Source organism: Diabrotica virgifera, chromosome 2 (genome assembly GCF_917563875.1).
Source record: "Diabrotica virgifera virgifera chromosome 2, PGI_DIABVI_V3a".
NCBI classification, from domain to species: domain Eukaryota; kingdom Metazoa; phylum Arthropoda; class Insecta; order Coleoptera; family Chrysomelidae; genus Diabrotica; species Diabrotica virgifera.
In genome coordinates this window covers 282,400,136-282,427,322 of record NC_065444.1, presented here as the reverse complement: position 1 = coordinate 282,427,322, position 27,187 = coordinate 282,400,136, and the positions used below count along the sequence as shown (strand labels likewise).

Genomic DNA, 27,187 nt, shown 5'->3' with positions numbered 1-27,187 from the left:
AGTTTATATTTATGAACAATATAACGTTTGACTAAAATGTAAAGACTGATGAGCCCCTGAAGAGTACCTAGAACTCTGAATTATGTTTGTGTATAGGTAGGTAAACCGTGTTTTTGGTCATTAAGGCTGTATGACACTATGCATTTTCTTGTATCATTTCTAATATCGTTTCTGATATCGTTTCTTGTATACATTTTCTTGTATCATTTCTTGTATGTACATTTGTGCCCTGTATGACACTATGCAAGTTCTTGTATCGAAAACTGTATGAAATTCGGCACGTGATTGGTCGAAATTTTGTTTGTCACCCTGTCACCTTACATTGTTATGGTAGTACTGCGTATACAGCTGATTTTAAGGATTTTATAAAATTTATAAACTTTTAAAAACAAATATTTTATTGTTATAATAACTAGAATTTTTACGTTGACTGTTGATTATTTGTGTTTTTTATTTTGTTTTGATATTTGTGCTAAAATATTTGCATTATAATTATCTTCAGTTTGATCCAAATTGGAACTATTGTATTTTCCTCTATTAAAAAATTATGCAATATGAAACCCAAAGTTATTCTAAATATATGGTTATTAGTAGAACAGTAGTCCATACCAAACGGTATATTAAGTATCAATAAAATATTTATAAATAATACCTACAAAACACAAATAAATTTATCAAGACATAAATCATATGATCTCATTTTCAGCCGCCATTATGAGATTTAGAAGTTTTACCAGCAGGTTTTACGTTTTTGCTCTTTGCGCAGAAATTGGCGCAGTTATTGTACAAGAATCTGTGCCTGACACAAATTCTTGTATCGTTTCTGATATCGTTTCTTGTATCTGTGTATGACACTATACATTTTTTTGACATATCAGAAACGATATTAGAAATGATACAAGAAAATGCATAGTGTCATACAGCCTTTAGACAGTCAGTAAATAGAGTAGGTATAAGAAGCAATTAAAGATGTAAATAAAAATTGTAATTAAATTATTTTGGTATCTTAGAAAATGGCTCTTTACACTTTCGGTAATAATTTTCGTAAAAACAGCCCAAGAAAATTCCTAAAAAATATTAAATTATTTTGTGTTACCTCTGAATGTGGCCAGCCTAAATTAGCTTGCAGCGAGTACTGTCCTGTAAGAAAGTTGTCCTGAATTTTTCATTTCACAGATGAAATCTTAATTAAAAGAAGATATTTTGACGTTGAGTTGACGTTGACAATAGTTGACATTGACATTTAGAATGAAAAATAAATTTTTGAATTTAGATTAAAAATGGACAATTCTTTGGGATGTTAAAGTTTATCAATCTAAAATCTTGTACTTTTAAATTTTAAACTTTCAGTTTAGTCTCTTTCGTATACCATTCTTTCCTCTACGAAAGATGCAGCTGTATTTACAAACTGACTCTATTTTATAATCAACAAAAAACGTAATGGTTTTATTGAATAAGTACTAAATTGAAATTAAAAAAAATATATTTCTAATAGAAATCTTTTACTATTCTTGTTTCTATTGTAAAATTAAATGATTTTTTCTATATAATCAACTCATAAACTGTTAATTTAAATTTAATTCAATAGATAAACACAGGATATTGTTTAATCCTATTATCTTATTGGGTTTTTCTCATATTATTATTCAATATTTTTGTTTTTATGTCTTGCGGTGTTTGTGGTCTTGGTTGAATTTTCTATATTTTCTAGGACATAAACTATTTTTCTTTGATCAACAAGTCTGGAAAACAAATCTATACTTACCTTTAATATATTTTCCAAAATGAATCAAAATAAAATTATTAAGTATTCACCAAAAATGATGCCCAGCATTTTTAATCAGTGCCATCCAATTGCCAATACAACTGAACTGGAAGAAGTCTTACAGGTGAGCATTAAGTGAGCTTTAATTTAATTTGAAATATCAAACATTTTTTTTATTTCTGGCCTTGATTTGGAATCTTTAGCCACGTAATTAGTAATGTGTAGTGTGTGTGTATGTGTTCAGTAAATGTCTTGTTACTTAGTGAAGTCGACTACATTGACTCATTGAATCTGAACTTCAGCAGTCCCTCAGGTTTGAACTGATCCAACAAAGAATCTATCAAAGATGGTGTGTTTATTTTTTATTGTGATCATTATTAAAATTTTCAAGTATCTTGCAGCACATTTTATTAAAATGATAACAAAAAAATAATAATATTTGTTACTGTACATGGAGCAAATGTTACTTTAATTCAAGAGGAATGAAAAAGGGATTATTGAATCCCTTCTCTATATCCCAAATCTATTTATTAGAATTATGGCAGTGGGACGAATATCAGATGAATGAATAAGCAGCCTCTTATCCTTATCTTATTCAGCAGATCACATTGCATAGCAAGCGCATTTGAAGTTCGAGCAACGAAGGAGTGGGAACTTCACATCAGTGTCTTACCTACTGTAAAACTCATTTTCTGCGAATTATTTTATTGCCTTCTCCTTTTCCACAATAATTATCTTGATAATACCATCTTGGCTTTCTCTAGAAGATGACTTTCTCTGACAAATATTTCTTGAAGTTGCATAACAGGATCTGGTGTAGGTATTTTTCCCGATTCAAGAACTTTCTTCTTAATAAAATCCAATGGCAGTGTTGGTTTTTTAAACTCAGTCTGTTAGCTCAAAAAAAGTTGCCTCTTTTGTCACTTATCCATACAATGCCTTGTAAGTAAACTTTGTTCTAATTTTTGGCTGTATATTTTTTGGAATGATCCTTCCAAGAAAATTTTTTATGTTGTGATGAAATGAATTAGTAGAAATAAATAAATGCTCGAGTTTGAAATAATTCGGTTCCATTTTTTAATTTGTCGATTTGTTAGTTGTTAACCCGGTAGCAGTCACGCTCACTTCTGTAACGTGAACAGTCGCGTGTTAGATTTTATCCTGCACTACGAATTTAAATATGAATTTACAACAAATTTTTATTTTATAGTATTTTTATTTACTTGCTATGTTAGAAATATTATTTCTAACAATTATAAAGCTAATTGGCTCTCCCCAAAGCCATAAATTCAAAAAAAAATACCTACGCATTACTACACCCTTCCTCGAGGCACTTACGAAATTTTTTCAAAATTGCAAAATATTTCATCAAGTTATCACGAAAAAGGATAAAATATTAGATTTTTTCTAACGGTGCGACTGCTTGCGGGTTAACCATAAAAACCAAGAAAGTAAAATATGTCCAGTTTTTATGTTGCGAGCTACAACGTTTAAGCCGAATGGTAATCTTTTATCAACTTTGGAGTTCTGTTTCTTATAGTGCCTATCCGTTCTGGATGTTGATAATCATCATGGCAATGTGTACTTTGCACTGCTGCTCGGAAAAGATTTGTGGTTGTTGTGTTGAGCCATGTACATAAACATAAATGTGTTGAACCACATACATAGATTTTTCAGTCGAGAAATACTTGGCTCTATTGGCTATATTGGCTATGCAGCCATATTCCTTTGCTGTGCAAGTTTGTGATATTTTTAGTATCCTTATGTTCATTTTTTGTATTTAGGAACCACCTGCTTGGATTTCGAGGGTGCAACCTCTACAACCTAGATCATGTACTGTAGCCAAAAATTACAAAGAAGATTGCCATTCAGAACTAGATTACTTTTCTGTGAGACCTAGGATTGATGCAAGACTAGTGCCAAAACTGTTAGTATGCCATGATTACAAAGGGGGATATCAAGCTGACAGGTAATATAAAATACCATCATAATACCTAATTTTATCTTCTTGTGGCTCTTCGAAATTATTACAAGCAATAAATGTGATAAATGGATAACAAGATTAGAAGTCAAGTCAAGTCATTTATTCATGTTAATATACAAAAGTACTTACATACGTCAAAAAATAGTGTACAACTTTGGTTCTCAGATATAAAATATAAATATAAAAACACAAGGCATAATATGAAATAATACATACATCAATTAAGACAAACACGTTCTGGGTTCCTAAGAATAAACAAAGTACAATTCAACAATTCACAACCCAGTTCCAAACATTAAAGTTAAAATTCAAAAATTCATCACTGCTGTAAAATGCTTGACTTATGAGAAAATTCTTTAGTTGTTTTCTAAATTGTAACAAGTAATTGGACTTCGTAAGTCCTAGGTTTTCACCCAAAGTAATCGAAAGTAGAACTGGAAGACGATATTTGAATTTTACATGTAACTTTGCGTGGATTGATATACGAATTTACTAATGTTGAGTCATTCTTACTAAACTTTGACATTTGTCACCTTATTTGTGATTCTACCCGGTATAATGGCAGAGGAGTTACATTGGCGGTCCTACGGACCGACGGTATACTCGACGGCACCTCATTTGTCATTCTACCTGGTATAATGACGGAGAAGTTATATTCGCGGTCGTACGGACCGACGGAAAGACAGCCTAGGTCAAATATCTCACCTTTAGTACCATCCTTGGATTATAAGCTTTCATTTGACACCTCATTTATCATTCAAGCTGGTATAACGATGGAGGAGTTATATTCGCGGTCGGAGGGACCGACGTACAGACTGCCTAAGTTAAATATCTCACCTTTAGTACCATCCTTGGATTATCAGCTTTCATTTGACACCTCATTTGTCATTCTACCTGGTATAATGACGGAGGAGTTATATTCGCGGTCGGAGGGACCGACGCACAGACCGCCTAGGTCAAATATCTCACCTTTAGTACAATCCTAGGATTATCAGCTTTCATTTGACACCTCATTTGTCATTCTACCTGGTATAATGACGGAGAAGTTATATTCGCGGTCGTACGGACCGACGCACAGACCGCCTAGGTCAAATATCTCACCTTTAGTACCATCCTTGGATTATAAGCTTTCATTTGACACCTCATTTGTCATTCTACCTGGTATAATGATGGAGGAGTTATATTCGCGGTCGTACAGACCGACGGACAGACCGCCAAGGTCAAATATCTCACCTTTAGTACCATCCTTGGATTATCAGCTTTCATTTGACACCTCATTTGTCATTCTAGCTGCTATATTGCCGGAGGAGTTGTGGTTACGGACAGACGGACAGACGGACGTGGATAATACAAAGATTTCACATTTTTTCAAAATGGGTGAAAACAAAATTGGCAATTCAGTAATTTCAGTAGGCAACTTGTTGTAGAATGTTACACCATAAGAGTTTGGTCCGTCTCTACTTCTTTGGAGCCTGGTGTAGGGCAGTATTAAGGCATACTTATTTCTGGTTTCATATCGGTGTACATCCTCATGTCTTTGATGACAATCTATATTTTGTTTCACATGAACAAGACTCTCTAGAATAAATAGCAAAGGCAGAGTTAGTATGTGCAGTGCAACAAATGCTTGCCGGCATTCTTTCTGATAGGACAGGCCAGCAATTATCCTTACTATTCTTCTCTGAATACGAAAGACATCTTTGGCTCCAGCACTGTGACCCCATGCCAAAATTGCATAGCTGATGTGTGAATGACACAGTGCAAAATAGGCCTGTTGTAAAGTGAACTGAGATACACACTCAGAAAGTCTTTCAATCAGAAAAGTTGCAGTTCCTAACTTAGCAACAAGGGACCGTGTATGAGCCTTCCAACATAGTCCTGCATCCAAGTAAACCCCAAAAAATTTTATTTGTTTGTCTGCATCTCCGGATAGAAGCTGTCTTGTTGAAAAAATCAAAGACTGGGTTTTATCGATGTTCAGAAGCAACATATTTGCTGCAAACCATTGTTCTGCCTTATCTTGTGATTGTTTTGATGCCTCTATTGCTGCATTACAATCCCCATCTTTGCAGGTAATAGTAGTATCATCAGCAAAAAGAGTAAATGAACTGGTAAGGTCTGTCTGTGGAAGATCATTAATATAAATTAGAAATAAAAGTGGTCCCAATATTGACCCTTGAGGTAATCTGATATTTATAGCTCTCTCTGCCGACCTCACTCTACCCACCTGCACACTCTGCTTTCTATCGGAGAGATAGCTGGAGATCATTGCAAATGCTACTATCTCCAAACCCATATCTCTCCAATTTCCTGAGAAGCAGTTCATGTGAAACACAATCAAAAGCTTTGCTCAGGTCACAAAATGTAGCCGACAGATAGCAACTCTGCTCAAAAGCCTCTTGAATCTTCATCACTAAGTCCATGATGGCTTTTGTCGTATTTAGACCCCTTCTAAAACCAAACTGACTATTTGTGAACAAATTTTTGGATTCAAAGTACTTAATAATCATTGCTGCCATACATTTCTCAAATACCTTTGATATTATAGGAAGGAGTGATATTGGCCTATAATTGGATGGGTCATCATTGTCACCCTTCTTATAGATCAGTACCACCACTGCTTTTTTGAGCAGATCAGGAAAGATGCTTTCCTTAAAGCAGTGATTTATAAGTGTTGTTAATGGACCAGCAATGAGATGTTTCACTCCTTTTATTATGTTAACTGAGAATCCGAAGTAATCTCTACTTTTCTTGTTCACCATATTTGTTAAAATGTCTCTGATTTCAATGAGAGAAACATCTTAGAAGAAAAATTCTTTCCCAAACATGATGACATCAAAATCCAAGGGATTGAAAAAGGAGGGTTGAATCTTTGTTTGCAAGTTACAGGCGACATTAGTGAAGAAGTCATTAAATTCATTAGGTGTAATTTTTGTTTCTAACTTGCTTTTAGACTTGTTTCTGTGTTCATTAATGATATCCCACATACACTTAACTGGATTGGATGCAGTTGAAATAAGGTTATCATTGGCCCTTTGTTTAGCAGATTTTATTGGTAATTTGTAATATTTTTTGTGATTTTCTAATAGAGTTTTCTGAGCCAATGTAGGAAACTCATCATACTGCTCCTTTAGCAAGTGCAGAGTTTCCCTCATGGACTTCAGATCATCGTTGAACCAGTTTATTAGTCGACTATGATCTCTATGTTTTTTATAGGATTTTTCAGGAAAAGAGTGTAAGAAAGCCTTACTTAATTCATTATGAAATGCACAGAATTTAGCTTCAGCAGGCAAGTCAGAATCTTGTAGAAACTCCCATTTTAAACCTTCGATATATGAGAAAAAAGAACATTTACCCTTTTGTGTAATTGCTCTAAAAACAGATCTAATAAGTGCTGGATCATTACCACTAGTAGGCACAAGGAAATCAAGAGGCTGGCCACAATGATCAGAGAGTGCAGTCTCAACAACCTTCACATTACAGTCATGATGACCCAAACTCAAAAATATATTGTCCAGACAATTATTCCCCATTGTGGGTTCAAAAACCAACTGGGATAGTCCAAAAGAGGAAAACAAGCTACATACTTCAACACATTCTCGAGTCGCAGAAAGAAAATTCACATTGAAGTCAATAATCAATGCTTGCTCCACTATTTCCAGAAAAATATCCAAAGAAGCAGATGGTTTCCTGTAAACTGAAATTACATATAATTTAGATGTTTTTAAAAAAATACAACATATTTCTACGCATTTTACAACAGTCATGGCATTTACGAATTTAAAGTCATAATTACATAAGTACAGTGCAATTCTTAGTCCCATATAAAATAAATCTAGAGGTGTTATGCCTTGTGACCGAGTGGGCTACTGGAAAGGACCTATCCACCTATCTTCCAATGTCTAATCTAAAAAATAAGTTACAGTTAACAATAAGTACAATAAGTTAACAAATAGTTTTCTAAATTCTTGCGGCGGTAAACAATCTAAATAATTGGTTTTTAGTTTCTTTTAATATATTCAGATGTCTTTCAACTAAAAAAGTAGGTAGTTATTGGAAAATAAAATATAAAATTATTTAACCGCAATTTCTATAAGTTACCATCATAAAAGTAAAGAGCTAAAATTTAGTTGTCTCTGTTACATACTCTTGTTAAAGGTTGATATATTTTGCTCCAGTAATGATAATTGTGAGAATCATGCACATTCCTATTAAACACCCTGTATATTAAAAAAAAAAGAATGTGTGTGTACTTTGTACGCACGTAAGAAGATATTCTTCTATTATATAATAGGTAATTTAAACGAAGTAAATATACTTAAAAGGTTATTTGTACCTATTTTATTTAAAAATCAAACTAACTTTCTTATCTACCACTTTCAAAAAAGAAGAATATCTTCAAAAATTATATAATAATATACTTACAATCATAAAATCTATATAAAAAAATAATAACTTGCTTGGGGCTCGAACCTACTTCACGTCTACCGCGCCGTACGAAAGTTGACGGCATTTCAAACTACACCACATTCGCGTGTACGTCATGTGGGAATATACACAAACTAAACGTTTACACCATAAATTTATATGAATTTAATAAAATTATTAGTTTGATTTTTGTCGAAATAAAATACAACAAAATATAGAGTAAGAAAACGATATATGAGATGAAGATTTGTAGAAAGTTTGTTCGTAATCAGATTATGTAAATTAAAGCATTCTCTACTAATAGGTAACTACATTATTTTGTTTACATTTTCCAAATAGATAGGTATTGAAACTATTAGGTATTTCCAACTGAAACATTTAGAATTACATACCTGCGGCTTTTCAAAACTATTTAAAAAGTCACTATAATTATAAATTTGATTTTATTTCTGTCCACACATCAATAAAAACTAATATTATACAATATTTTTGTTTACCGATAACCTCCATATTGAACAATTCTGTGCTCTGTGCGTAAAGCGAGTTAAGTCCAAAAATGGTCGAAATTAGAAAATGCACTATCTGTATGTTACAATTTGATATCTACATGTGTGTATAATTTGTCAAGTCCAATTCCATTTCTAAACTGAGATATTAATGAAAAACAATATGTGTAAAGCGTGTTAAGTCCTGAACTTAGACGCATGATCATTTAAGAAACAGGAAGACTCAGTGTGTTAAGTCCCACAATTTTGGGACTTAACACACCGTACACTAATGAGTTATTAAGTGCGCCACGGGACGTTGCAAACTTTAAACGCGTTTATTTCAAAACGGTGTTTCAGGACTAAAGTCTCTTTACGCACAGAGCACAGAATTATTGACAGATCATTTCAAAATTTCAACACCCAATCAGAGCCCGTATAACCACTAATACCATACTGTCGGTGTGCGCATGCGCGGGGATCAATCAAATTTTACCCTCAATCGATTCGCCGCTAAAGAAGAATATCTTCAAGAACACCTATTAAACACCTGTATTGTATATTAAAAAACTAATGTGATTAATTTTAGGTATCTTCATAATCCAGAAGAGGCAATTGTAGGAAATGGATACACGTTTTACAATTGGGCCCAGATTGATATTTTTATATATTTTAGTCATCATTTTATAACAATTCCACCACTTTGTTGGATCAATGCCGCTCACAAAAATGGTGTGAAGATTCTAGGTAATTTTTTTTATTTAGATCTATGGTTAAATGTACTTTAATCCTGCTACCATGTTTATTCCTGACTGATAATCAAATAGGTATTGTGATAATTACTTTCTTGTCTTTGCTTTAGGAAGAACATAAAAAGTTGTGACTGGCTGAATGGCAAATGCCTGTGCCAAAAAAACAATTCTAAAAATAGTGTATTACCTCTGAAAGATTTAAAAATCAATAGATTTAAGCGTTTTATAGAATTGAATGATGTTTAATTACCAGGCTGTTCAATAAGTTTTGCGGTTCGATAACAGAGGCCGTTGCTACTAGCGTAATTTTATTTTGTTACATTGCTACACTCTTCATATGAACGTGTGTGAAGTTTCATTCAAATCTGTCAATTCATTCTTTGTTTGCAAGCCATTTAGTATCGACTTGTCACAGTCTTTTTATACAAAGGAAACAAACAAGTATCATGCAGTAATTAAATTTTTATTTTTGAAAGGTTTAAAAGCAACGGAAATTTATGAACGAATGTTGAAAGTGTGTAAGAACTCTTGGCCATTAATTAGTAGAGTAAAAAAAGGGTTTCTGGATTTAAATGTGTTCATAAAAGCCTTGAAGACAAGCCACCTCGTCAAGGATGCAACATTTTGGTCGTTTTTGAAAGGATAAAAAACTTCACATAAGCTTCCATAGATATAACTATACAACAATTTTTTACCACGAACACTTAGACTTACGAATTCTCTAAATGACTTGAATATATTCTGTAATTCCTTGGATAGATTTAAAAACCATTTGTTGAACATACAACGTTAATGATATAATTTCTATCAGCAACTTTTAAACTTAAACTTTGTTTGCTTTTATATAGTAATGTTTTTCTTTTTTTCTTTAACTTATTAGCTTTGTTATCCAATAGATATTGTAATATTTGTTCTTTGTGTTGACACTGTTTATGTTTTTGCTTTTGTCTTTGTAATATTTTTTTTGTAATAATATTTTCTGAATTGGGCTTGCCCGTAAATAATTAAATAAATATAAAGTAGATTTTGTGCGTCGATTCATCACTGTGGATGAGACTTTGGTCTATCACCATGATCCTAAATCAAACCAATGGGCTCAAGAGTGATGTGAACCTGGTTCTTCAGCTCCGAAACTATTTCGTGTCCAGAAATCGGTCAAAAATCATCCGTTTTTTGGGATGCGAGAAGAATTTTGTTTGTAGATTACTTGCAAACTGGTAAAACAATAAATTCTGGATATTATTGTAACCTTTTAGACCAGCTGAAGGAAAAATACAAAAAAAAAATTGAAGGGAGTGCCGACAGAAGTAAAAACTTCTTATAGTATATAAATTACGAGCTCAATGCTTTTACCCCATCCTAAAAGAAGTTCTGTACCTATATCATATACGATATACGCGATGCGTATGCCCTATTCTATTTATGTATACATACACATAATTTATACAGAGTGGGCCAAATAAAAGGAGCCACCCCGATATTTGTCAGTATTTATTGGATTTTAAGAAAATAAAAAAACAGGTCAATTTTTGATCTAAGGGGGACACATTTTTACGGTACAAACATCTGTCATTTGTCAACTCCCTCCCTTCCACTTCCCCCACCCCTTATTTTTAAATAGGGAATAGGGGGCGTGTGCTAGCTCATTTGAAAGGTTATTCAATTCTCTATTCAGTAATATCAACATTGACATAAAAATTTATACAGGGTGTCCAAGAAAAATTATTTTAAATTAAATTAATTGACACAAAAAGAAGAATGTATGTAATTTATTTAACTCAGAATACATTCTACTGCTGATAAAAAACAGAAAACAATGTTTATTTGATAAATAAACACTGTTTGTTGCTTAAATTCAATATTCAACCTACCAAGTGGCAGATAGGTGGAAGCTTGAACATTAAAATTAAGCAAAAAGCAGTGTCTATTTATCAAAAAACATTTTTTTCTGCTTTCTGTGAGCAGTGGAATGTGTTCTGAGTTAAATAAATTACATACATTCTTCTTTTTGTGTCAATTAATTTAATTCAAAATAATTTTTCTTGGACACCCTGTATACATTTTTAAGTCGATGTTGATATGACTGAATAGAGAATTGAATAACCTTTCAAATGAGCTAGCACACGACCCCTATTCCCTATTTAAAAATAAGGGGTGGGGGAAGTGGAAGGGAGGGAGTTGACAAATGACAGATGTTTGTATCGTAAAAATGTGTCCCCCTTAGATCAAAAATTGACCTGTTTTTTTATTTTCTTAAAATCTAATAAATATTGCCAAATATCGGGGTGGCTCCTTTTATTTGGCCCACTCTGTATATGTACAAAATTTATTTCAGCGAAGTGATGACGGTCGCAAATTCAATACTTTTTCCCCATCCAAGAAGTGCACAACGTCCCTAAAGAAATTTTCAATTCAAAAATGTATTTCGTCGAAGCGATAACGGTCGCTAATTTAATAATTTTCCCCATCCAAAAAGTGCACAACGTCCCTCAAGAAGTTTTCACTTCAAATATTTATTTCTTCGAAGCGATGACAGTTGCTAATTTATTACTTTTTTACATCGAAGAAGTGCACAACGTCCCTAAATAAGTTTCACTTCAAATATTTATTTCGTCGAAGCGATTACGGCCCTAATTCAATACTTTTCCTCCATATAAAAAGTGCACAACGTCCCTAAAAAAGTTTTCACTTGAAAAATTTATTTCGTCGAAGCGATGACGGTCGCTAATTTAATAATTTTTCCTTATCCAAAAAGTGCACAACGTCCCTCAAGAACTTTTCACTTCAAAAATTGATTTCATCGAAGCGATGACGGTCGCTAATTTAATACTTTTTTCCATCGAAAAAGTGCACAACGTCCCTAAAGAAGTTTCACTTCAAATATTTATTTCGTCGAAGCGATGACGGTCCCTAATTTAGTAATTTATCCCCATCCAAAAAGTGCACAACGTATCTAAAGAAATTTTTGACTTTACAAATTTATTTCATCGAAGCGATGACGGTCGATAATTTAATACTTTTTTCCATCCAAAAGAGCATAACGTCCTTAAAGAAGTTTTCACTTCAAATGTTTATTTCGTCGAAGCGATGACGGTCGCTTATTTATTACTTTCTCCCCATCCAAATTTAATAATTTTCCCCATCCAAAAAGTGCACAACGTCCCTAAAGAAGTTTTCACTTCAAAAATTTATTTCGCCGAAGCGACGACGGTCGCTAATTCAATACTTCTTTCCCATCTAAAAAGTGCACAACGTCCCCAAAAGAAGTTTTCACTTTACAAATTTATTTTTCCGAAGCGATGACGTTCGCTAATTCAATACTTTTTCTCTATCTAAAAAGTGCACAACGTCCCTAAAGAAATTTTCACTTCAAAAATTTATTTCGTCGAAACGATGACGGTCGCTAATTTAATACTTTTTCCCCATCCAAAAAGTGCACAACGACCATCAAGAAGTTTTCACTTCAAAAATTTATTTCTTCGAGGCGATGACGGTCGCAATGACGGTCGCCAATTTAATACTTTTTCCCATCCAAAAAGTGCACAGCGTCCCTAAAGAAGTTTTCACTTCAATACATATACGTACGTACAAAATTTATTTCGCCGAAGAGATGACTTTCGCGATGACGGTCGCGAAATAAATCCTTTTTCCCTATCGAAAAATAGGTTTTACATTTATTTTAAATTTAAATACTTCTATACAATTTATATATACATACAAATAATATATGTATATAGCATAAGTGATGACGGTCGCGATGACGGTCGCGAATTCAATGTTTTTTCCCCTATCCAAAAATCGTACAACGTCCCTAAAGAAGTTTTTACTTCAAAAAAGACTCGATTTGCAGAAGAAAAAATTCTTTCCCATCAGGTCAATCAACCATGCCATGGCATATGAGCATTTTAACAATGACAAATCCATGAATTAAAGTTTGAATTGTTGGAGCACCCACCGTATTTATCCGATTTGGCCCCTAGCGACTTCCTTCTGTTTCAATACCTAAAAAAATTCATGCGTGGAAAACGTTTTTCATCAAATGATGAGGTCATAACAGCCGTGGAAGCGTATTTTGCAGCCCTTCCTGATTCTCATTTCAGGAATGCAATTTTGAAATTGGAATCTCGTTGGAACAAGTGTATTGATGTTCAGTGAGAGTATATCGAATAATAAAGTTTATTTCAAACCATAAAATTGTGATTTGCTTGTCGAACTACAAAATTTTTGAACAGTCTAATATGTCAAATATTACCAATACAGTAGGGATTTTGTTTTTAGGAACTTTAATAACCGAATTTGATTCTGGGAAAGACATTTGTGATAAACACATATTTCGAGATTTGGAAACGATGAAAACGTTTGCTCAATCTTTACAAAAAATAACGAAACTATTCGGTTTTGACGGATGGCTGTTAAATATTGAAAATAAAGTTGAAAATATGGAGGCTTTAAAAGAATTTGTTCCCTATTTTACTCGATTAATACATGAAGACAATCCTGGAAATGTAGTTATATGGTACGACAGTGTTACCATTCAAGGAGACTTACATTGGCAAAACGAACTCAATAAAGAAAACCAGTAAGTTTACATATTTTTAAATATATTTTCCTGATGGGACATATTATGTTCTTGTGTTTAATTTAGGCTGAGATGCTGTACATATATCGTACCAAAATTTATTAGAGGAAATTTGCTGAATATATCTGAACCTGAGTGGTGGTCCTGGATTCACCTGAGTGAATGGATTTAGACCTTGAATTGTTCGTCAACTTATATTCCAAGACATTCCTTCCCTTATACATAAGTCGCTTATAAGTCCTGTATTATAAAATAGGACATTCTGTATAATAAGTGTTTAAAACTCATTCAAAGTCATTAATCCATGTAGTATCTGTTCTTGGATTCAATAACCGCGAGTAACATTGGATTGTCATGTTTGTTATTATTTAAATGTGTACATAAACATTAACTCGGGCGAGAAAGAGATTATTATGATTATTGTAGTAGTTAGCAGTAACCACGTTTATGATAGGTCGTGATTATAAACAAGTTATTATAATTTAGTTATCGATATGTTAAACCGAAAATATATGTATTTGAATAGAAATAAGAGTTTTAATTAATTGGGACCAGAAGGCAGTAACATCACACATATTTATGACAGTCCCTTATAGGTCCTTCCCCTTCTTATTCCTTCCCCTTGGTTAATTTTTACGTACCCACCATAATACCCCACTCCTGAGCATCTTTTTTTGCCATCCAGGTTCAATTTACGTTACAAAATGATCCAGTAAAATGTTTATTTCAGGTATTTTTTTGATTCTTGTGACGGAATTTTTCTAAACTACACTTGGAACGAAAAAACCATTATGAATACCGTAGCAGCTGCTAAGTATCGAAATTTTGATGTATTTGTAGGGGTAGACGTTTTTGGGAGAAATATGTACGGAGGAGGAAAATTTAACACGTCTAAGGTACTTAAATATCCTGAACTCGAAATTCCAATCTTATCATGTGTATATTGTGACTTTTAAGTAATACATTGATCCATTCGAAAAAGGAGCCACTAACTTAATTTAATGTAAGTTGTTTATTTCGTTAGGTAGGAACTTAAAAATTTACGTCCCACCCATACAGTTTTTGTAAATGTAAGAAAAGAAAACAAGTTTCTTATCTTCGTTTTTCTTGTATTCAGTAAAAAAGCAAAACTTGGTCCTTGGACCAGTGCACAATGGAGTAACGTGATGTTTACTAACGAGTCTAGATTTCTTTTAAATCATGTTGATAGACGTGTTAGAGTCTGGAGAAGACCAGGCGAGCCCTTTTTGGATTCCACAATTCAAGAAACCCAGGATTTTAGCGGTAGTCTAGGCGCCAGAGGGGTCACCATGTCATATTCAATTCTGATGGACAAACTCAACGGTTTTTTATGGATTTTTGGCTGCTGATTACGAATTTCGAGGGGGGATTTCGATCCGAATGGTCAAAAAATTGTTATAAACAATTTAATTGTTTATAAATTGTTTATAAGGCTAAACTAAAGAGATATAAGGTTTATAAGGCTCATAAACTAAAAGAGATAAAAAAAATGTTTTAAATAAAATTTGTTCCTTAATAAAAAATGAAGAAATAACCGTTTACTAAACTTAAATCTAACAATTAGAACTCAAAATATTGTAAAATTAGTGCACAATGCAAATTTCAAATTGCAAAATAAGTATTTTTCGAAGCTTTATCGATCGTAACTCCGCTTCTACGCATGCAAATGAGCCTTGGAAGGTGTCGTTTTAAAGCTTAATTAACAGGCTTCCAAATTACAATTTTCTTAAAAATATTGTACATTCATTTGTTTATAAGGGTTTCAAGCAAATTTGAGCTATAAACATTTATACTTTAATGAAAAATAATGATAGAAAAACTCAAAGGAAACAATTTGAGGTTACGAAAATGTTCATGAGTTTATTTTTGGCCAAGATGTCGATATTTTAATGGCGCGCTATGAGGCGGAAGATCGGCTTACAGTCAATTAAGTATTTTTCGACGCTTTATCGATCGTAACTCGGCTTCTACGCAGTAAAATGAGCTTTTTATAGTCTCATTTTAAAGCTTAATTAATAGACTTCCAAACAAAGTTGTCAAATTACTTTATCTTCATTTGTTCTAAAGTTATACTCGTTTGAAGTTATAATTTTCTTAAATAATTTGTACATTAATTTTTGTATAAGGGTTTTTAGTAAATTTGAGCAATAAACATTTACACTTTAATTAAAACTAATAATAGAAAAACTAAGAAGGTGTATTTTGAGTTTAGGAAAGTGTTCGTAGGTTTATTTTTGGCCAAGATATTGATAATATAATAGCACGCTCTGAGGCTCAAGATCAACTCACAGTCAAGTAATAAATATCATGGTAAATATACTGATCGACTGCTCTCGTGTTACACTATTTTGCTCAGGAAGCCTTGACTATTCTTAATATGTCTATCAATGTCTACGATAATATAATATACTACTGTCAATTCTGTCTATTTGTTACAACAAAGTCATTGTCTCTTAATAGTGTAATGTGATATTGATTCGTTGCAATAATGAATAATTTAGTTAATAATAAATTATGTATTATATGTTAAAAAAATATCAACATCAAAGTGTCTTCTACTGAGAACGGTTGTGCACGTATAATTGAAACAGCAAATATTCGTAAAGATTTTTCTCTTGTTTTCTCTTGTTGAAGGAGGTCTTGTTAAAGATATGCCACCAACATCAAACTCAATCCACTTACATATAAAACGAGCATTTTATGTGGTGTACACACAATTAACGTGCCTCGAAGATTCTGCAAAAGAACTTGATCCACTTTTGTATATGGATATCTTATAGATAATGAAACTCTGAAGCCCCAAAAAGTTTTAATTTTAATGCCTTCAAAATCAGATTTAGTACCACCATGTGTCTGTAAAAATTGCTCGAAGAATTTATGCAGATGTAAAAAAGCTGAGATTCCCTGTATATCTCGATGCAGATGTATGAAAGAAAATGTTTGTAATAAATAATATCAACTCACTTTTTAGTTATATTTCTGAAATATTAGATGTGTTTTTTTTTCTCATTTAGTACAAAAAATAGAAGACAAATTAAATAGAATGAAAGGTGTTACGAGATACAGTATGATGATTTAATTATAAGAAGTATATGATAAAATTTTATTAGGATCTTCAAAAATGAAAAATGAAGATAACGTATATATACATAGAAATTGTAATTTGCATCGAGATCTTAGCGCGTGAACGTTTACGCTGTGAGCCAATCTTGCGCCTCATAGCGCGCCATTAAAATATCGACATCTTAGCCAAAAATAAACGAACGAACTTTTGAGTTTTTCTATCATTATTGTTAATTAAAGTATAAATGTTTATACCTCAAATTTGCTTGAAACCCTTATAAACAAATGAATGTACAATATTTTTAAGAAGATTATAACTTCAAACTCCGAGAAAAATACTAATTTTGCAATTTGCATTGTGCAGTAATTTTACAATATCTTGAGTTATAATTGTCGGATTTAAGTTTAGTAAACGGTTTTTTATTCGTTTTTTATTAAGGAACAAATTTTATTTGAAACATTTTTTTGTATCTTTTTTAGTTTATGAGCCAGAGCCTTATAAACAATTTATAAACAATTAAATTGTTTATAACAATTTTTTGACCACTCGTATCGAAATCCCCCCTCGAAATTCGTAATCAGCAGCCAAAAATCCATAAGAAACCGTTGAGTTTGTCCATCAGAATTGAAAATGACACGGTGACCTCTATTTGGCGCCTAGACTACGGAGGTTCCATTATGATTTGGGGTGGGATAACTTTAATATCCGTTCTGACTTAGCAGTTATTCGTCAAGGGGCGATGACGGCAGAGCGGTACATAAACGAAGTCCTTCAGCAAGATAATGCAAGACCGCACGTGGTCAGAATCGTGCAAAATTATTTGACTACCCACCATATTCAGGTTATGGACTGGCCAGCGAAGAGTTCATATTTAAATCCCATCAAACACATTTGGGATATACATACTCGGGAAGCGCTTGAAGGATCGTCAACCACTAAGAGGCCTACAACATGTCGAGGAAGTTCTCGTGGAAGAATGGCAACTACTAGATCAAGGAACTATTCGAAATGTGATTGAAAGCATGCCAGGACGTTGTGCAGAAGTTCGACGTGTTAGAGAAGCCCATACACGCTACTAGATTTGTTTTAAAATAATTTTTAGCAACATCTTTATAAGTGACTCCTTTTGATCAGTGTATTTCAATATGTTCACAATCATTATGAGCTTTTTTGTTGTAGGCTGTAGAAGTTGCAATAAAAAACAATTTATCTGTAGCTCTCTTCGCACCAGGATGGACTCATGAAACTTTAGAAAAAGACGATATATTTTTTGAAGCGTTCTATAACCGGGATTTAGCATTTTGGCAAAGTCTTAGCTGTTTTATGTATACACATCCGATTACTACTTATTTTACTACGAATTTTTATATTGGACTTGATAAAGTAAGTAGTTTACCAAAATATCTATTATTATTTAATATTTACTCGTCTATGTATGCACTTCATCTTTTTTTTTCCCTCTTATATCTTCTCTAATTATCTCATTATAATTCCAAATTCTCTTGTCACCATGTAATTTCACTGTTATTACAGATATTTTTATCTTCCTATTTCTTTTATCTTCCATACCTATTTTTCTCTGGGAATATATAATGATATATCCATACAGTAACCGCTACGCTACTAGACACACGGGTATATTGAGCTAATATAGTCCTGGACCCTTCACCTGTTGCCCTGTATACTTTTATTTTATGTCTAGTGAGTCTCAGAAAATCTATAGAAACCGAATATAGACATAGAAAGTTGACAGTTTATAGAATAGTTATGCGCTGTTAGCTCGTACTTAGAGGGGATGTTTAAAAGTTTCGTGAGCGCCAGTGGTGATAACTAGGTGAATTTTTTCTGGAAATTTGACATAAATGTCAAAGTGATTAATTTAAAACATTGAAATTAAAAACATTAATACAAAAAAATATTAAGAAGATTAAGTTTTCACTCTAATGGCATATAAAACAACATAACGCTATTCTACACCCCACCAGAATGAAAACAATGGGAACCTTCTCTGGTTACACCTCCGAGGCTTCTACAATATGCAAGCCATACGGATGCTGAGACTAAGGAAGATGAGGGAATTCTACAATTTACAATTCACGTCCCATCTGCTCAGCGCGGTAAAGTTCCAACGAGAATGGTTCCCTTCGTACTCCAATGAGAGTAAATGTAAATAAAAAATGAATAACCATTTTCAATTTCGTTGCAAAACGAAACACCGCGCTGAGCAGATGGGACGTGAATTGTAAATTGTAGAATTCCCTCATCTTCCTTAGTCTCAGCATCCGTATGGCTTGCATATTGTAGAAGCCTCGGAGGTGAAACCAGAGAAGGTTCCCATTGTTTTCATTCTGGTGGGGTGTAGAATAGCATTATGTTGTTTTATATGCCATTAGAGTGAAAACTTAATCTCGTTGTAGCAGTTGCCGCTAGGGCATCTATGCCATTTCGTTCGTTGCAATCCGGGACTGCACGCTGAGGTTTATTTTGGTTTGATCAGGGAGAGCAGCATATGTGCCTCCTGATGAGAGACTAATAAGTTTCGAAACCGGTAGAGGTGCTTGCTGCACTCTCTGATTGGACTAGAATATGGTTCGGCTGTATTTTCGTTTTGCAACGAAATTGAAAATGGTTATTCATTTTAAAAAAAAATATTAGTTGGTCAAAGCTGTGGTACATATTTTTACCTTAAATATACTTACGTTTTAAATACTGAATTTAAGTTTTTTTAATATTTCGTAATATTTAATTATAAATTAATCTATTAATCTAAGCGCCATCTACACAATAATTGTGAAAGTATCCGAAGTAAGAAACTAATATTTCATCAATAGAACATCAAAAGGATTAGCAAAATCTTAAAAAAATCGATTACGATTTAATTACTCCTTTGCGTTGTAAATAGTACGCGATAAAAATTAAATAATAAATTTAAAAATTTCCGGCGAAAGTTGCATTAGTAATCCGCTAGTTAGCGATACCAGCGAAGCTCAGATCGTATATTTGAAGTTTATAGTTGTCATTGTGTTAAAATTGTAAAAGTTTTAAAGTATTTTAATATTGTTGGTGTTTGGATAAAGTTATTTTACAGAAGAGTAACAATTCTATTAATGAATGTATTTTTTGTATGGAAAAACAATTATGTTGAATAGTTTCATGAGAGTAACATGACATGACAGACATGAAAGTCACAGGTAAGACCGGGCCGGATCAAGACAAGCCTAGCAATTAGGTACCTGCGTGTCTACTAGCTTGGCGCTTACTGTATATCAACGGGTATCCTACAGCCTCTGCCGCAACCCGCATTTAGATCTCTATCTTATGGCTCTATCTCTCATCAGTCCTCTGATTCCTTCTTTCCATTCTTATGCTGGTCTTCTTCTCCTACTACTCCATGAATACAGTTTGAGACCTGTTTTGGCATCGTTTGTCGTGCATTCGCATTACATGCCCGTACCATAAAAGTTGTTTGGATTGTATTGTTTGGATGTTTCATACGTCAAGGAGTATACTCTTTTTCAGAGGCATCTTTCAGTGCGTCACAGTTTTTCGATTTCTTTCCAACGCATTAAGTTGGAAACGACAGAACAAAAGGTTCGTCCGTGATCACAGTCATTTATAACATTTATTCTAGTTGTTGATAGATGGCGCTATAATCGAACAAAAAATGATTTACGAATTATATGTACGACTATAAATCTGTACAATTTATCTTCTTCTTCAGATGCCATCTCCGCTACGGAGTATAGCAATCATCATAGCTATTTTAATTTTGAGGCAGTAGCTCTAAATAGTTGTTTTGAGCTACATCCAAACCATTCTCTCAGGTTCTTCAGCCATGAACTTCGTCTACTTCCGATGCTTCTTCTGCCATCTATCTTTCCTTGCATTATGAGTCGCAGGATGCCATACTTCTTGCCCCGCATCACATGTCCGAGATACTGTAGTTTTCTTTCTTTAATTGTAAGTTCAACTTCCTTCTGTTTACCTATTCTTCTCAGTACTTCGTTGATCGTAACTCTATCTACCCAGGAAACCCTCATAATTCTTCTGTAGGTCCACATTTCAAAGGCGTTAAGTCGTCTCATTGTAGGTACAATTTATAAGACTATACAAATCAAAGAAATTACCATTTTATAAATGCAATAAACACAATAGGGAACACATTTTTTTATTACATAATAATGTTCAATTTTGTATAAAAATGGTATTTCCAAAATTTCACGCTTCAAAAACTCATAATAACTTAAAAGTGCAAATTTAAAGTCTTCTTTATCTTAAAATAGTTCAAACGACCCGTGACGTCACAGAGTTTAACTATGTGGTTCCGTTAATGGTTATATTTACGTATATTCTTCTTCTTTAGTTTATTGGCCTCCACCTACTTGGGTATTTGGCCAGCTCGTCGTCGGGGAATAAAGGAAAAATATTTATATTCTAATGACATTTATCGTATGTCATTGTAATAATATATACCAGTTTGTTGAGATTAGAGTTTGATACAGTTTTTGAAGGAAAGGAAAGAAGGTTTGCTATTGAAAATAAAACCATTTTGTAAAAGTACAAATTTTCTATGAATAGTTCAAACGATCAAAAACACTTTTAACGTCACATAACTGTATTTTTTACTGACGTTTATAATGTCTAATTTAAAATTATATATACAATAGGGAACTTGCACATTTTTTTTATTACATAATAATGTTCAGTTTTGTATAAAAATGAGATTTCCAAAATTTCACGCTTAAAAAACTCATAATAACTTAGAAGTACAAATTTAAAGTCTTCTTTATCTTAAAATAGTTCAAACGACCCGTGACGTCACATAGTTTGACTATGTGGTTCAGTTTACGGTTATATTTACGTATATTCTTCTTCTTCTTTAGTTTATTGGCCTCCACCTACTTGGGTATTTAGCCAGATCGTCGTCGGGGAATAAAGGAAAAATATTTATATTCTAATGACATTTATCGTATGTCATTGTAATAAAATATACCAGTTTGTTGAGATTGCAGTTTGACACAGTTTTTGAAGGGAAGTAAAGAAGGTTTACTATTGAAAATAAAACCATTTTGTAAAAGTACAAATTTTCTATGAATAGTTCAAACGATCAAAACATTTGTAACGTCACATAACTGTATTTTCTACTGACGTTTATAATGTCTAATTTAAAATTATATATACAATTGGTGTAGAAGGTAAACATACAACCCTGTGACGTCACGACGCGTTTTGGGGTGGCTGGTATAAGTTGAATTTTTAGTCGTCTTTAGGGGCCAAACGAAAGACAAACAAAACTTTTTTATTTTTGATACAGGTTCTAAATTATGTTCTGTTGTGATTTATACCATTTTTTTCGAATTTAAAATTTTATGCAAGTTCCCTATTGGTGTAGAATGTAAACATACAACCCCGTGACGTCACGACGCGTTTTGGGGTGGCTGGTAACAGTTGAATTTTTAGTCGTCTTTAGGGGCCAAACGAAAGACAAACAAAACTTTTTTATCTTTGATACAGGTTCTAAATTAGGTTCTGTTGTGATTTATACCATTTTTTTCGAATTTAAAATTTTATACAAGTTCCCTATTGATTTGTTTTTATATCAAATTGCAAATAAAACGGTTATACTGCAATACCCTTTTCATATTTGGCTGATTACGATTCTGACAACTGTCACATTTAACTTAAATGCCATGTTAGAATAAATGTGTATTATCACGGACTTATCTTTTTTCGGTCACTTGTGACGTACTGAAAAGTGCGTCTGAGAAGGACCATAGCAGCACAGTATGTTGGGGCCATAATAGTATAATTTATTCATCAATTTTTCGCTGGCTTGTCTATAGGTACGAAGAAATATGATGGACTTACACTAGCTTCGCTGTAGCCTCAATTCGGTTTAAATCCTCTTCTTTAATCACATTATATACATTTTTAGGACTGTTACAATCTTTTCAGCCAAGAACTTCAACTGTCCAAGTGTCTCTATCCATCAAATCAACTGATTATACCAGATTTTTGTAACGGCAGTCAGATGATCACCGCATGTAGTTGCATACAAGGATCCCTTTTGGGATCAAAGAATACTTGTTTGATCACGAAGTCAAATTTGAAAAAAGAAATTTCGTACATTCATTATTTATTTGCCACAGATATCCAAATATCGGAAAATACTGTGGTGTTCTATCTTACGAAAAGTTTGGACGAATCGAATATTGTGAGTAGTATCGATGTGACATTATTGGTTAGTGGCCGTAGCGGAACTATACAAAGAATTGTCCTTTTGGGTGATAAAAAGGAAAATCTAGAAGAAAGTTATACACTTTTGGAAGTTAACCCATCTGAAGCAATGGATTCTTATAAAAGTCTAAGGGACAGGTATTACAAAAAGATCGTTGAAGAACGTTGGGTTCTGAGGTAAGATTTTTTTACAATGTATTTCATAATATTTGTAAAGTATTTGAGAAATAGGTATAATAAGTAAATTATATGGAATTTATTGATATTCTGAAAACATTATTTTAGATAATTCTTTTTCTTAAAGTGCACTCTCGTCAATATAGATTGGCTAGTACAATTGCAAACTAGTCTCTGTCTTCAGCTGTTCTTATTAGCTGTTTAAAATTTAGCCCTGTGTATAATCGAATGTTGCTTAACCACGTTAGTATTTTCCTTCCTAGTCCACTCTTTCCCTCAGTGGCGGCTCGTGATTTTTACAATAGGGGAGGATATACCTAACTGTAAAATATCTAGACAAATGTGCACTAGCAAAAAAATGCGCCAAAAAATGTAATTTAAGGCTCCATTCTTTGACCATTTTTTATTTACATTTCATAATATCATCCTAATTCATAATTTTCATGATATCATATCATTTTAAAAATAGTTAGTCTAATTGTAAAAGTTTAATACCAAAGTTTCTGTCGTTTATTTGTTAACAATTCTATTTGTAAATAGATACCTATGCATATCAAAATAAATACAGATTTGAAGTTTTGCCGTCCATACATAATGAAGCTTCAAATTTTTTAAGATACTCAACTGAATTTTTTTAATTCTAAACGCGGCCTACTGCGAATTCAAAAACACGATAAAAACCGATATTTTGCTTTGAGTTAGAGATATCGGAAAAAGTTATTTGAGCAAGTTGTTCCAAATATTATTATAACCCCACATACCAAATTTCATAACAAAATTCTCACTTTCAGATTTTTCATTATTTTTAGTCAGGACCCTAAAATTCGTTGTCCCGAGACGTACGCAACCACGCAACGGAGCCGAGAAGCTACTCTGCCTTCCTTGGTATATCTCCGGGCAGCGTGTGATGGCACCGTAGATGCCACTGTTAGGAGACCGGGTCTCCTTAAACGCCTGCCGCGCTGCACAGAGCATTAGCAACGGAGTCTGCTGGGCTTCTCGGCTCCGTTCATGAATCTCGGGATAACCCAGGGTCCTGCCTACAATAATATGTAATAAAACTGAGACGCGATCATGAGTTCTAATGCTAATGCTCCGTACATCTGGATAATTAGTGATAATATGGAATTTACACGTTGTATAATACTGCTTGTTGTTTTCGCGATTCATGATAAACAAAACAGTGTAGAGTGTGTAAAAAATTTATGGGGAGGCTGTGCCTCCCTTGCCTCCTCTGACGAGCCGCCACTGCTTTCCCTCAATCCTTACTTTCACTATTAGTTAAGCGTAGTGGTATATACTTATTGTACATGTCCTAGGTATGACATTTTTCTTTTCACTTTCACTGTGTTGAAAACAGGGGCTGTTTCCCCATGGGTTCACTTGTGCAGTGAACACCCAATAAAATTTCGTTAAAATAAGGTTTTTTTAAATCTTATTAATACTATAGTATCATTAAAATATATTTTTGAAATTTCATAGAATCATTAAAATATAACTTTATTTATGAATCATATTTATTTGCTCTACGCCGCTGGATGCACCTGGGAAGTGCAGGTACTTATGCTCTGGCGCAGAATTCAAATTGAACCAGCCGGTGCTAACCTACGCCTGTAGTTAGAAAGAGAAATCTTAAAATCGGTGAAAAAGCATTTCGCCTATCTAAAACAGTGAGGATTTGTGCAGTGCACCCAAAGACCAGTAGAGCGTTTCGGTTCACAGTTTGGTACAATATTTTCTGTTGGTGTTATCTTCATACTAATGCTCGTATTATCGATGTTTTTGCAAAACACAAAAATCGAAGAATGGATTTTTTGTATAAATAAAGTTTAAATTTTGTTTCTAATTCGCTTTGTTATTAATGTATTGCATACGATAATAAAAAGTGTATGTCATATTTCTTTTATGTTTTATTTATATGGGAACAACAGTAACAAATAATATCAAATTTAGACAAAAACGGGCGAGGCCCTCAAAAATTTTTTGCCTTTGCCACAATTGCTCGCGGCTCTTATCCACCATTTCTATAATTACATTCCTTAATTGAACACCCTTTTCATATTACCACAAGCCGCCACTGGTTGAAAAGTTATATGCAGCACTTCTTCATTTGAGGTATGCGATGTCCATAAAATCTTGAAGATTTTTATTTTTTCAAACGATTTTCTGTCCTGTTCTATTATCGATCGTATTTCTAGATCAGGATTTAGACTGTCAATCCAACATCCCAGTTATTTGAACTTGTTGACCTTTGTCCGTTTATTGTGTAAGGTTGAGGTATATTTTGGATTTTTTTTTTCGGATTGACATCATTTTGGCTTTCTTAATGTTTATTTTCTTACCAAATTGCTCACAGAGTTGGCCCTATCGATAAGTCGTTGTAGACCTAAGCAGTTAGTTAGTTGGGGCATTATGTGACCTAAGTCTGAATCCTAGAACAATCAGTGCATTATTCATGTGGCATGGCCACAGCGGGTGCCGAGGAACCCACACTTTCGAGGGTCGCAACAATTGGGATCGTTATTTCTAGAAACTAGGGGAAACAAATATATAATTACATTTTATACACAATTTTTGTTTTTTGTTATATTTATGTTTAATGTGTGGATGAATTAAAAAAGTATATATGAGGCCCCTAGATGCGCCCCTAGACAAGGGGTGTAAGTGACAATTTTTATGAAATTGGGTCAAATATAAAAATGGACTCCCAAACACATAGAAAGCATGGTGGCTTCGAACTTTCTACATGCACTAAACAACAACATGATCAAAAATGATATGTCATTGAAATCATGCTAACTAGTATGTACTTAGGTTTTTAAACTTGTACAAAGATTTCTCAAAACTTGGCACGTACACATGTGTTCTAGAGGCCTCATATAGGGGGGAGGCAATTAAGAAAAATGTAATTTTGTCTAAATGAGCATTAATGTTTCATTTCTTATTACCTTTTAGTTGTATTTATATTATGTGGTTTTATGATATAAAATTATGTTTTTTTTTATTTTAGTGTTTATATATTTAATACAACCCAATGTAATATACTGGAAGTAGGAGCAACCATAAACTCTGGAACTTCGGTTCTTCTAGGAGCCTTTGGAATTGAGGATGCCGACGGAAATTTTTTAAAGAACTTATAAATGAAAGAGTAGAAAAAGTTAATTTTTCAATTTAATAAAAACACCGTAAAAGATTTATATATTTTATTAATAACATTTTTAATTAATTAAAACAAATTAAAAAATATCCTAATTATAAATGAAGAAAATAAATAAAATACGTGATAATAACATATTATTTTGAACTAATGTTACCTCTGTGAACCATAATTTCTTTCAAATAAAATTAAAATATTGTTTTGTTTTATTTTTCATTCCAAAAATTGGTAACTTTAATATGCATTTAATATCTTTCAGTATTTTTCCATGTTTTGCATTACCCGTATATTGACTGGCCAGTTGGTTGCTTAAACCAGTGCCAATAAAACATAAACACACACACACACGCATTACCCGTATTATAATATTTTTACAGCTACAGAACGACTACAGAAAAGAACAAAATCTGACAAAATAAAACCACATACGTACACACACACAATCGTTCCTATTCACCGTTAGTAGTCCATTCTTTTACTTTTTTAATTTTCTTTATTTATTTTTTTTCTTTCATACTCTTTTCACATGCTTGGTACT

At 33.1% G+C, this 27,187-nt stretch overlaps 1 protein-coding gene across 1 annotated transcript; it reads left to right on the top strand.

Moving 5' to 3' along the window:
- The first annotated feature begins 1,219 nt into the window (after positions 1-1,219).
- On the top strand, positions 1,220-26,853 carry LOC126879918 (cytosolic endo-beta-N-acetylglucosaminidase). Its single transcript, XM_050643265.1, has 9 exons — positions 1,220-1,437; positions 1,712-1,889; positions 3,550-3,734; positions 9,252-9,409; positions 13,693-13,993; positions 14,724-14,889; positions 18,258-18,461; positions 23,014-23,492; positions 26,503-26,853. The coding sequence occupies exons 2-9, from the start codon at positions 1,785-1,787 to the stop codon at positions 26,630-26,632; spliced, it is 1,728 nt and encodes a 575-aa protein (XP_050499222.1). The 5' UTR covers positions 1,220-1,437; positions 1,712-1,784; the 3' UTR covers positions 26,633-26,853.
- Positions 26,854-27,187: the final 334 nt, after the last annotated feature.